Here is a 12,417-nt window from a genome sequence, read left to right as displayed (position 1 = left end):
ACAGACACAAAAAGCAGGAGTTCAGACTGTAACAGTAACAGAACAAGGCTTTATTAAACCACTTTTACATACAAGTTCTCTGCAGTCTCATGCTACAGCCTCACCATATTTAAAAATGCTAAACTATGCCCTGGCTAGAGAAATACTCCGAGAAAACTTCCTGCAAAAGTCAAAGAAAAACTACCAAACCACCTTCAGATTAGTGTGCATTCGAAGGGTAAAAATGATTGAAACAAAATCATCAAAAATAAAAGTTCAATCTGAGAGGTGAAGTATTCAAACTTAAAGGTTGAGATTCACAATGGGGAACAGCCTGAAGACGACTAAACTTCAGGAAGGAATTGAGGTAATGTTTAATCACAGAAAAGTATGCAAGCTAAGGTCGGTCACATCCTTCTACTCCTCGGTCCTCAGCAACAACTTAAAGGTTCAGTGCATCTAAATGAGGGACGAGCTCGGCGGTCGACCTGCGAACAGGAGGTTCATCCACCGTGCGCCTGGCGAGCCCGTACAGGTAAAATTCCACGGTTAACAAGAAGAAGCCACTTCACGATCGACCCTGTAGTGAACTGGAATACCACGGGAAGTTTGCACCACACGGGAATAAAGTGAGAACGTCCAACCCGACGCTCGGGTGAAGGGCGTCGCCGTAAAAAGTTACCGGGAGGAACGAACGACGGTACGAGAAACGAGTAAAAGCTTCATCCAGGGATCCCAGTACGTCGTCGTGGTTCATCAGTACAAACAACAAAACGTACAAAGTCGAAAAATTTGGCTTCAAACGAGACTATAAAACCCAATGCAGCATTTAGTTGTACGGATGTACAAGTCATGGAAGTGGCAATACGCTCAACGGTGTGAGTATGCAGCAAGCAGTACGGGTGCGTTTTTACAAGTTGGTATTCATTCCTGATTCCCGCGGAGTCATGCTTCAAAAGGAGGGGGATGAAACGGGAATCTGCATGTTCTCTCTTTTCATGTTTATGATTGTTTACGACCACCAGACTGTCAACATGCTCTGGTAATACTCAGCTGGGTCGGGTCCACCGCGGTGTCACCAAATTAAACATGCACAGGCTACGCTAACCACGCTAACAATGCTAACTACGCTCCGTGGCTCGAGGCTGAGGAGGGAACGCGCTCCAGTTAAAGTCAGTTGGTGAGTGGATGATTGCTGCTGAAACCCTCAGCATTACTACAGCAGTGTAAACATTTAGGCCTCTCTCCACCCTGTTGATTGAACCGATTACCGCCGGTCTGAATTTTCTCAACTTTTCGATGAGTTTTGTAAAAGAGAAACACACTGCGCATTACAAGTGTCTGAGTGTGTGGTGGTCGAGCCAAATTTCAACACTTCAGCCGGAAAATGTTCCAAAAGTTGCAGATACAGTGTAGTTGTTAGTTGTTCGGATGTCACGCCTCTCTGAACTCCTCACTCTTGAATTTTGAAAACTGAGGCTGGACTTGATCCCATTGAGTGTTATTTTCTGTTTAACCTGCAGAAATCTAGTCATGAGCTTCTAAGTGTTGCATTCAAACACACCACACTGTCTTTAAACCACGTGAATTCCAAGAAAAAATTGATTTAATAACAGGAGAAACCCTGATTTCGCTCAGATTCAAGCTAATTCTATGATTAAAGTTAAAGTTTCAATTGATGTTGACGCCCATTTTGATTTTTAATAACATCCCCAGAATTTGAGTTTAAATGTCAGACACAGAAGTTTAGGTCTAAATCATACCTCTACAGGTAAAATCAAGGAGCTAGATCCAACTAAACAGGGCGAACCTGCAGAATTGGAAGAGTGCTGGAGTCAGTAGGTGGAATTTGGGCTTCTGAAAGCTACAGCTTTTATTCTAGCAACGTAAGAAAAAGTGCAGGCGTCGTCGTCGTCGGGCTCGATGAGTTAACGCAGCGGCGACAGACGGGGGGGATGAGCCTCCCGGCTACAGGAGGCAGCAGGCGCGAAACATGGTCATCCCCGCCTGCGACGCCACGTGCAGAGAGACGCTCTCATTGGCCGAGACGAAGAGGACGGTGCCACGCTTCAGCGCCATGTCGGACAGGGCGGCGGCGGACGTGGCCGCGCCGTCGCCCTCGACGACCAGGAGGATGCTGGCGCTGTCCAGCGGAGCGACTGTGTACTGCTTGATGGACGGCGGCACCTGCAGGAGGACGGGAAGAGAGACGACTCTTCATCAGTGGTGATGAGGAAGTCGGCTTCAGCCAGGGAGAACGAGAGGAATCAAACACCCAAAAGAACCGAGGGATTCAGGCCCTTCAAGTGAAAATGCATCATTATTGGGTTTTCAGTAAGGAAAAGTTTTTCATTTACACAGCGACATTCTGAAGATAATGTCTGAAAACACTGCGGTTTTACATGTTGGGCCACTAGTGGGTGCCGTTTGTTTTTGTAACACATGCAGAGAACAATACGCTATAAACTTTAACAATGGGAGTACGGGGCTCGGTTGGTAGAGCGGTCGGAAGGTTGCAGGTTCAATTCCCATCTTTGCCTGACTGCACGCCGAAGTGTCCTTGGGTAAGACACTGAACCCCAAACTGCAGGAGATGAGGAAGTTGGATTGTTATTTCAACAAACAAACATTGTTGTTATTGTCCATCTACTGAGCATGTGCAGAAGAACTGTTTACTACGGCCGTGTTGCGCATGTGCAGTAGCAGCGTTTTCAAAAATTGTGTTTAAGTGACTCCGAGCAGTGAACACAATGAAGGTTTAGCGTTTTTCCCCTTCGACACCCGTGCCTGGAGGTCTGCAGAGAGACGGAGCCCTAAAGTGCGCCCGGGTAGAGGACACTGTCCAGAACAACCTGGAGGACTCAGAACTGCTCGCCGGGCCATTAAGCAGCGGTGACGTAGAGGAAGTAACACAATCCGAACTCAAGTGGCGAGCCCGGAACGCATGACACGAACAAGTATAAACCGTCTGTCAGGCTCGTCACAGGCGGTGGAATCACCAGAAACGAATGTTAATAGCAGGTCTGAACTCGCCCTGGGGGTTAAAAGTCACCGGCGATAACAATCCAACTTGGTCGTCTGTCCATATGAATGTCCGTCTACTTTCATTGTTAATGTTTATAGTAATGTTCTCTGCGTGCATGCGCGTGTGGTTTCGTTACAAAAACAGAAAATAGCGCCAACTCGTGGCCTGGCTTACTAACTACATCGTTTTCAGCGTTTCTGCCGTTTCCGTGTAAACAGACAGTTTTTAAAACGTTTCCGTGTAAATGCAAAAACATTTCTGAAAGGAAAATGCAAGGCCTGAATGAGAGACGCTTGCATCACGTCTGATAACTGAGTGAGAAACAACCTGAAGGAAGCCGGCGACCAGAGAAGAAGACCCTACCTGTATCCTCATGACAGTGAAGTCTGGCACTGGAGGGTCGTACAGGGTCACGCAGGGGTCCGCCGCGTCCTGAGCACACGGGAAGATTTTGGCGGCGGCGGGGGCAGGGCTGTAGCTCAGCATCTCGCACAGCGTGCTGACGTCGATGTATTTGGGCGTGAGGCCGGCCCGCACCGTGTTGTCCGAGCAGGCCATGCACTCGATGCAGTCTGGACAGAACAGCAGACGTGGCCATTTAATAGGAGGTAAGCCGAGAGATGGAATCGTCTCCTAATGGAAACGCCGACGCTCAGATAGTCTTACGGCGTCGTTAAACACATTCCAGGAGCTATCGCTTCCTCCGCCTCTTCGCTCAGTCTCTGACCCAGAGGGTATCGTCTCGGTGGGCGTGAACTCAGCTAGCAGACGTGTGAGACTGGACAGAGAAACCATGACAGCCAGCACTTCTGCCTCTCATCCTGGAGCTGCAGTGCGTTTCTGGCCTGCTGAGGCAGCGGGAAGCCAAGACGCATGTAATGCGTCTCTGTTATGCAGAGAGCTGAGCTTCTGAGGGAGCCACACAAAGGTTCCCGGCTTAGATTAAGCATTCGGTGATGCATCGAGAACGTCAGCAGAGGAGTTGCATCATTGGTGGTGATTATTTGACTTTTTTTTCTTGTGTTTTTAGGTGTAATAAGTGAACATATCTTGAGAACATCACACACATTTTTGCTCCCTTTAATGAATGATTCAGTGCGGCTCATTAGAGATGGAAGTGTGAATGTTTCACATGAACAGACTCATATTGAATATATAAGTAAACCTAATTGTATAATATTCAAAAATAAGAACAAGGAATGTCCTTAAAGGTTATCCAAAATTACTAAGCAATGAAATTAAACAGGTTTCTGGGTGTTTTACTTGATAAGAGCCTTTCATGGGGGTTTGTCATTTAGTGAAATATGACCACAGGCCTGCAAGCTGAACAAACACTGGACCATTTAAGTAGTTGAATCAGCTGTTTTCACTCATTCTGACATTTTTTTTAAATATCAGTGAATACGTATTTGGTAAAAATCCTGCTGGAAGAATCATCATCATCTGTCATCCACACAGCTGGTTATGTTTCTTTACATCAGGCCCATTGAACGGCACAACACATGTGAACAAGGCCTCAATCTGACGTCTCCGGCGCACTCACCTCCATAAAGGTAGGCGTGAGGCTCGTTGGCTCCCAGGAACATGGCCTGGCCCGGGTCCAGGACCATGTGGTTGAGGAAGTAGATGGAGAAGCAGCCGATGTCTCCGGGGTACTGAGAGTGGAGGCGGAGCAACAGGTCGCCGTTGCTGCTTGACGTGTCCTTCCCCGCCGCACCTGTAGGAGGCACAACAGCCGAGTGAGACGGACGAGGATTTGGATTTGTGACATTCTGGAGTCAAATGACACTGCTGAACTTCTCTGACCCAAGGACATCACAAATCAGAGTATTTATATCACTGCTACAGAATATACACATAGATTAGGGTTTCTTCTAGCTTGTTTTGTTTTGTCATTTGTGAGTAAATAAAACATGACCCAAAATAGGTGGTAGAGATTTCACCAATAGGTAATTAAGGCCCTGTTTACACAACAACGTTTCCAGTGACAGCACGTTGTTTTTGGAAACAATATCTAATTACACGGAAACACTAGAGACACTGAAAATAATAAACAGTAGGGTTTCAGTAGTGTCTCGCACTTTTAGTGCCCGGACCCGGATGATGAAGTTAGCAAGTACGGCCACTAGTGGGTGCTGTCATTTCTTTTTGTAATAAACCCACACACACAGGAACAATATGCTATAATTGGCCAGTACACAGACATTATTGTGGACAGACAACAAAGTTGTTTGCTATTACAAGGGAGTGTCAACTTTTAAAATACCAAGTCACATGAGAATCTGGACTGGGAGTCCTGACAACCTTCTTGTTATTGCCCATCTACTGTGTGTGTGTGTGTGTGTGTGTGTGTGTGTGTGTGTGTGTGTGTGTGTGTGTGTGTGTGTGTGTGTGTGTGTGTGTGTGTGTGTGTGTGTGTGTGTGTGTGTGTGTGTGTGTGTGTGTGTGTGTGTGTGTGTGTGTAAGAACTGCAGTATTAAGTATAGCCGTGGTGCGCATGTGCAGTAGCACAAGGTGTAAGTGCTCTGTCATCTACAAGGAGACGGAGCACTTTCAAAAAGTTCCACCTTGGTTTCTTTTTCAAAAGGTTTCAGTGACTGCGAGCGCCGTTGTTTATAAACGGACACCAATAATGCGACAAAAGATTTGTGTTTTAATTTGAAAGTGTTGTTTTGTAAACAGGGTCTTGACGGCATCTTTATTTCTTGCCTAAACAATATATTTCGTCATGTAACACCCATATTCTGACATCCCTTTTTTTCTCTCTCTCTCTCTCCCTCCTTTACCTAATCTGTATCTGAGGACTTGTCATGTTTGCATTTTTCCATCATGTTTGTTTTGTTTTCATGTCTGTTAAAAAAGTTCACAATTTAAAAATGAATTTTTTTTTTACCCAGAGACCAACATCTGCAAAAGATTTCTGCCAGATGTGTCACGTTTAGTTCATTTACGTAAAAAGTTGAATAATGCGATATAAATCACTTCAGATTAAATGGATTCTACTGTTTAGTGAGGGCTGGTTTGCTTTTATCACAAACCAAAAACAATTGTGAAAACCACCAGCCGGGCAGAGAGAAAGTCCACGATGCTCCACAAACATGTCAACTTGTCTTTCACCCACTCTGCTAATTCCATGAAAGACAACAGTAATGGAACTTGTTCCTGGGCGTGAGGGGGCTCATCTTTCATTCCTCTCACCCTCCTCGGTGACTCTCTTCACCAGCATGTTGAGTTGATCGACGAACACTTTCTTCTCGCAGTTCATCATCCTGGTGAAGCACTTCTTCAGCGCCTGGCCGGTCCGGTCCGCGTCTCCCACGCTGCACCGCAGCTCCTCTGCCGCCTCGTTCCCTACCAGAGCGTGGAACTCTGGGACAGCTGGTGCACACACATTAACGTTTTCAAACTACTTGTGATGTGTGTATATACCGCATCCTGGTCCACCTCATCCGCTAATGACCCTGTGGCTCCTGGTGCACTCACATTTGAGGAAGCCCAGGATCTCCTCCACCGGCCTGAAGCCACACAGGCCCTGGAAGCGGGTGAGAGCGATGGCCATCTCTGGCTTGTGGTTGTTGTCGGGGTAGTGCTCCGGAAACTGAGCGTGGAGACGAGCGGCGAGCTCCTTGACCCACACGACAGACAGAGATGAGGTTTTACGAAGAGATGAGATGACTTTTGATGCATAAAGTAAATAATCCACGGCACAAATTCCCTCTGCTGAAAGATACGATGCTCTAACATCTGTAACTTCAGTCTCTACAAGCGTTAATAAAACATCAGGATCTGAATGCCAGTCTGAGTAGTTAGAATAGCAAGCAAATGTTTAGTATAAAACACAACCAACATGTTCGCAAATATCTGACGTATTTAAAAAAAAAATAAAAAAGTGCCTCAAATATGTCTTATATGGAAAATAACTCATTTGTGTGTTTTGTGTGTACACAGACGACAAAGTTAGATTATTACGGTGACTCTCAACTATAAAGCCACCAAGTGAGAGGAGGATATGGACTGGGAGCCATGACACTTTTTGTCAATCTACTGAGCATGTGCAGAAGAACTATCCAATCTGCTGTGGTGTGCATGTGCAGTAGCTGCGTTTCTGCCGTCCACACAGAGATGGAGTCCACCCTGAGTGTTTTCCCTTCGTTTACACGGAGTTGGAGCGTTTTTGAAAAGTTCCGTCTTGGGAGCAGTTTTCAAAAAGCTGCATTTTCAGTTTCTCTGACCACTGTTGTTGTATAATGGACACCGGAAACGCAACAAAAGTGCTTCCTGTTCACCTGAAAACGTTGTGTAAACGGGGTCTTAAGCAACAAAACTCATTCATGTTGATCCCGTTAGTTTTTTTCCTCGTTGTGCTTGTAATGTGCTTCTCTCTTCCTTTCAGAAGAAAGAAAGTCTGAATGTCAAGAGTGTACAATCTCCAGGAAGAGGGGGTGGCATGACCCGAGTCCACAAGAGTACATCATGTACTTGTACGGCATTTCAAACTGAGTTTTGGGCCATGTGAGACTCCTCCAGAAGTGTCTATTTTGGGAGACTCTTCGAGGAGCTTAAATGACTTAATATAATCCTCATGTAGTCACTGCAATGATTGTGTTTAACAGACTTCTGGTGTCCGTGTTGGATTGAGGCGCTAAAGTCAATATATCTGTTAAGGTACAGTTCCCCAGCTCAGCCCTCTCAGGTCCTGATGAAGTTATGTCCTTCACAACACGGTGTTTTCAGGGCTCAAATTGAATCACTCCTTTTAATTGGTTACACGTGGACACAACGATTACAAATGAAAATGCTAAACTTTCATTGCGTTTTGAGTGTCCGTTTACATGACATCGGTACCCGGGAGCCACAGAGAACACGACTTTTTGAAAACGCTCCGTCTCCGTGCAGACAGAGGAAAACTCCTGCGGGTACGCATGCGCACCACGGCCGGAGAAAATAGTTCTTCTGCACACGCGCTGGACGATAACAACACTGTTTGCCTCCAGAGTGTCATGACTCCCAGTCCATGTTCTCCTAGGATTTGGTAGTTTTATAGTTGAGAGTCACCGTGATAACAATCTAACTCCGTGTTCTTCAGTTGTTAATGTTTATAGCGTATTGTTCTCCGTATGCATGTGTGTGTGGTTTCATTACAACAGCAACACTACAGACCCAACGTGAAAACTACATTGTTTTTGGCGTTCCTACCATTTCCATGTAAACAGACATTATTTCGAAAATGCTGCCGTGTAAACGTGAAACTTTTCCGAAACAAAAAAAACGGCAAAACGATGCGTTTTCACTTGAAATGCATTCATGTAAACCACGCACAAAAAAAGATCCCCGTTTCTCATGTTGAAACTGCTGAGTGAGCAGAAACAGATTTGTGTGGGTGTGTGTGTGCGTGCGTGCGTGCGTGTACTCACCCTGTTGGGGTGGGCCTGTATGGACAAAGCTGTATTGACCGACAGGACTTTGAAGAGGAAAGGCAGCTGACCCTGGAAGGTGTCCTTCACCTTGGAGCCCAGGCAGGCGGGGAAGTCAGCGATCCACTGGCCCAGGGTGGTCTGTGCGATCCTGTTGTCTTTTATCTGGGCATCGCCTTTAGGGTGGGCACCCATCCACAGCTGGAAGAGTGGACCGTGTTACTTCATAAATGACCCTTTCGTGGGCGTAAACTCTGTTCAGGTTAAAGGTTGCAGAACCGAGGCTGTGACTGCATCGTAATCAATATGAACCTCCAGTGCTGACGCAGCTGAAAATGCAATTGAATTCAACTTTTACAACAGACTTGCAATTTTTGCTGCTTCTCTAGTTTTCGTCTGAGACAAAAGATCATTATTCAAATGTCTAATAGAGGAAACCGTCATAATCACACACACACATTGAACAATGTGTCACACAATGTACCCGCCTGTGTACGCGGCCATGAGAACCAACAGGACCAGTCGGGGCACGTGACATAGACGTGTGTGAAAATGTCAGCGCTGATAGAAGCTGAACTAATGACCTTCATGACAAGCTCAGCGCAGCAGCTGCAGCTAAATAAAGACCTCTGAAAGGCACAGATAACAAGCCTCTACGTCGATCACACACCGTTTCTTTCTAATATCCGTCGACCTGCGGCCCTCACCTCTGCGTAAGGTTTACGGTCCTCTATGACCGCGAGTGGGTCTCCTCCCACCACCAGCCTGGCCACCTCGCTGTCCAGCCCGATCTTCCCCCAGGCGTAGTTCTGCACAGCGCAGGTCAGGGGAAACACTGCGGAGGGAAGCGGCAAAGTCAGCGAATCCAGTATAGTCAACATTTTTTTGTAAGACACAGCTCGCACACTTTTTCCATCTGCTGTCCTCCCTCCAGGCAAGATTGACAAAATTTTTAAAAATTAAAAAAAAAAAAGAAAGAAGTGCCCCCCACCCACCTCCCTGCTTCACTTGCACCAGTTTGCTCAATATTTAGTTTCCACTGGGTCACGCCGACACTATTTAACCATGGAGACTCTCAACAATGGAGCCACGGCAGTGTGGGGCTGATATATTGGCAGAATGACTTGTGTGTGCCCAATATTTCCACATGTAATTTTAAGTTTTGTGCATTAGAAATTAGCGCACACACGCACAAGGACGTGAAAATGTGCCTGTCTTCATCTCCACTGGAGACAGGGCTTTCTGCACAACTGAGAACTAGTGTAGTCGAAGCAGGACTTGTGTGTGTGTTTTGATTTGTGTGTCTGTGGTGAGATTTGTACGCGTATGCTTAGATTTTTGTGTGCATATCTCCATGTGTATATCATCATTTTGGGGATGTGTAATATGTGTTGTGTGTGCTTACTTAATTTTTTTTTTTTACAATTGCAAGATTTACAGAAACAGAAGAATTAGTCATACACTCATCTCTTCATGCACACAGAAGTCATTCATTAGTCCAATTAATCTCTAAAAGTGCTCAAAGATTATAGCAGTAGAGGTAAACATACCAAAGTTTTAGAATCATGTAAATATTGCAGCGCTTCAGAAAAGGAGAACTTTTGTTTTTTGTCATTTTTACTTGATTCTTGTGCCTCAGACTTCAGCCCAGTGGCCGCCAGGTATTCAACGATTAGATCAAACTATATCATCATAAAATTAGATAAGCAAAAGTATTCTGGGGAATGTTTTGTGCTTTTCTTTTGAATTTGCAGATCATGAGTGTGTGTGTGTGTGTGTGTGTGTGTGTGTGTGTGTGTTCTGTGATGGACTGTCGACCAGTCCGGGGTATATCCTGCCCTTCCCCAGTTAGCTGAGATTGGCTCCGGAGCCCTGCGACCCTGCACATGAAGCAGCGGTATAGAAGGTGGATAGATGGATATTGCAATGACAAAACATTGGAGATTTTTTCTTTTTTACCAACAGAGTTGAAATGCCCATCACCATGTGTCATGCACCCCAGGTCATCATGAGCACCACGAACACAATCCTGTAAAGCTGAGCCGACGTGACAAAACAGGACACATACACATAATAAACTAATGCACGAGACGTCAAAACACTGATGTGATCGGTGTGACTCGTTGTGATGTGCACTGTCTGGTCCATCAGCTTCATGCTCGAATGAAGGCGTGGCAGCGGACACCCTCAGGGGGACCAATTCCGCCGGGGATACATTTTTTGTCGGAACACCGGCCAGCTGACGAAGAGACGTTCATTCACAGAAACTCACAGTAACAAGCAGGCTACGTTCACGAGCTTGCGCAGCTAAACTCGGAACCGTGCTCGAGACGCGTTTTGACGCGGCTCAAGAGGCCATGCGACGGCGTTTCTCGTCTCCCTGTTGGAGCGCTCCCAGCGCAGCTTTATAAACAGCCGGGAGCCGGGGTCCCTATTCAATGAACCGCGAGGCGGGAGCGCGCGTTTCTCACGAGACATTATCATGTCGGTGAGCCGCATCGTGTGTCTTATGTCGATCTGCCCCTCACAACGCGAGGGGCTGATGGACAACGGCGTGACAGACGATTAGAAACGGAGGAGAAGCTCTCACTCACCTCTCACTTCCTCCATGGCTGTAACGTCCGCTGTCAGAGCGCGCGCGTGACGTCACGACTCGCGACTTGACCGACAGCTCGTTTTCTCCCACCCATGATAATAATATTGTGCTTTAGTGTGTTTGCAGATCAAATCACATTTTATGACCAATTCACACAGAAAATATGTGTTATTAAAGATTATAATATTTATTCTGTGATATTAATAGCAAAAGCTGGACAGAAGCTTTTTTGGTTGTTTTTCTTGTTTTTCTTGTATCGGTGTACATGTCGAGTAAAATGCATGTGTTTACATATAATATAAATGTAGGGTTTTCTTTGTTTTTTGTGAGACACATGGAAGAGCAACATCGGATGTTGAAGGGAATGTTCCTAAAAGCAAAAAATCATACTTGAGTATTTAACAAGTGCTCTTGTACCTTTTATATGTGTAACAACAACATTTGTTTTACACTCTTTGCCAGAAAAACCAAACAATGCTCCACCTATTTTAGCTTTTACAATGAAAACGCATGGAGCTACCTTGTAATTAAGTCTCGTGTTCAAAGTTACTGTGGGCTTTGAAATTTTACCTGCCGAAGGTGTTTTGGTCTTTTTTTAGCTCTATAGTTTACTTTTTGACTAAAAGAAGAAATCACTTTTTTTATTTTTTTTATTGTGGCCTCAATGTCAGAGGGCCACCGCAACCCCCACAGAAGATTATAGTCAGGAAGTCACAACATAGTCACAATAATGTTGTCACAGATTAATAATCATATGAGTTCCAGTCAAAGAAAATAAAGTCTCATTTCATGAAATCAAATATTTGGAGTGACAGTATAGTATTTGGGGCTTTTCTGAATTATATAGCAGGATTATAAATACTTTTAAAAGATCTATTTTGAAATTTATGTTCATGCAAAAATTCAAAACTTCTCTGTTTGTATAAAAGTATGGGGTGAACAAACTTTTACAATACTTTCAGATGTACATGTGGGAACTCTCTTTCTCTCTATTTCTCCCCATATCATTTCTTTTTTTTTTAAATACTGACATTAAAATATTTCACATATATTTAACTATATATCCATCCATTGTGGTGGACTACATTTAATATGACCCTTAATATGCAGAACAATCCCACAAAAAAATGTCCTACTGCGAATAATAAAGTACTTCTATTCTATTCTATTCTTCATTATATGGAAGCTCAGCATATTATTTTTAATAATGGTGGGAAAGGGCAGAAATACGCTTGTATTTCCTCCTACTGCTTTCCAGCGTGTTTTATGTATAAAAATGATGGAGCCTCAGTTTATTTCATTATCAAAATAAATATTAATTCAGTCATTCAAATTGAGGTAATTGTTTCGTAGCTATATTTCCACACGCAAAGTAAAAAGAATCATAAAATAACATCAGTGAC

At 44.7% G+C, this 12,417-nt stretch overlaps 1 protein-coding gene across 1 annotated transcript; it reads right to left on the bottom strand.

Annotated features, from left to right (window-relative positions):
- Positions 1-22: 22 nt before the first annotated feature.
- On the bottom strand, positions 23-11,046 carry mpi (mannose phosphate isomerase). The gene is made up of 8 exons (XM_080475331.1): positions 11,013-11,046; positions 9,126-9,253; positions 8,419-8,619; positions 6,488-6,629; positions 6,203-6,382; positions 4,548-4,721; positions 3,368-3,576; positions 23-2,166 (listed from the first exon to the last, which is right to left on the bottom strand). Exons 1-8 carry the CDS (start codon positions 11,026-11,028, stop codon positions 1,948-1,950), a joined length of 1,269 nt encoding a protein of 422 aa, XP_080331457.1. The 5' UTR covers positions 11,029-11,046; the 3' UTR covers positions 23-1,947.
- Positions 11,047-12,417: the final 1,371 nt, after the last annotated feature.

The sequence above is a fragment of the Lipophrys pholis genome (assembly GCF_963383615.2).
Source record: "Lipophrys pholis genome assembly, chromosome: 11".
Classification (NCBI taxonomy): domain Eukaryota; kingdom Metazoa; phylum Chordata; class Actinopteri; order Blenniiformes; family Blenniidae; genus Lipophrys; species Lipophrys pholis.
The sequence above is the reverse complement of the archived record's forward strand: the minus strand, read 5'-3'. Positions and strand labels throughout refer to the sequence as shown.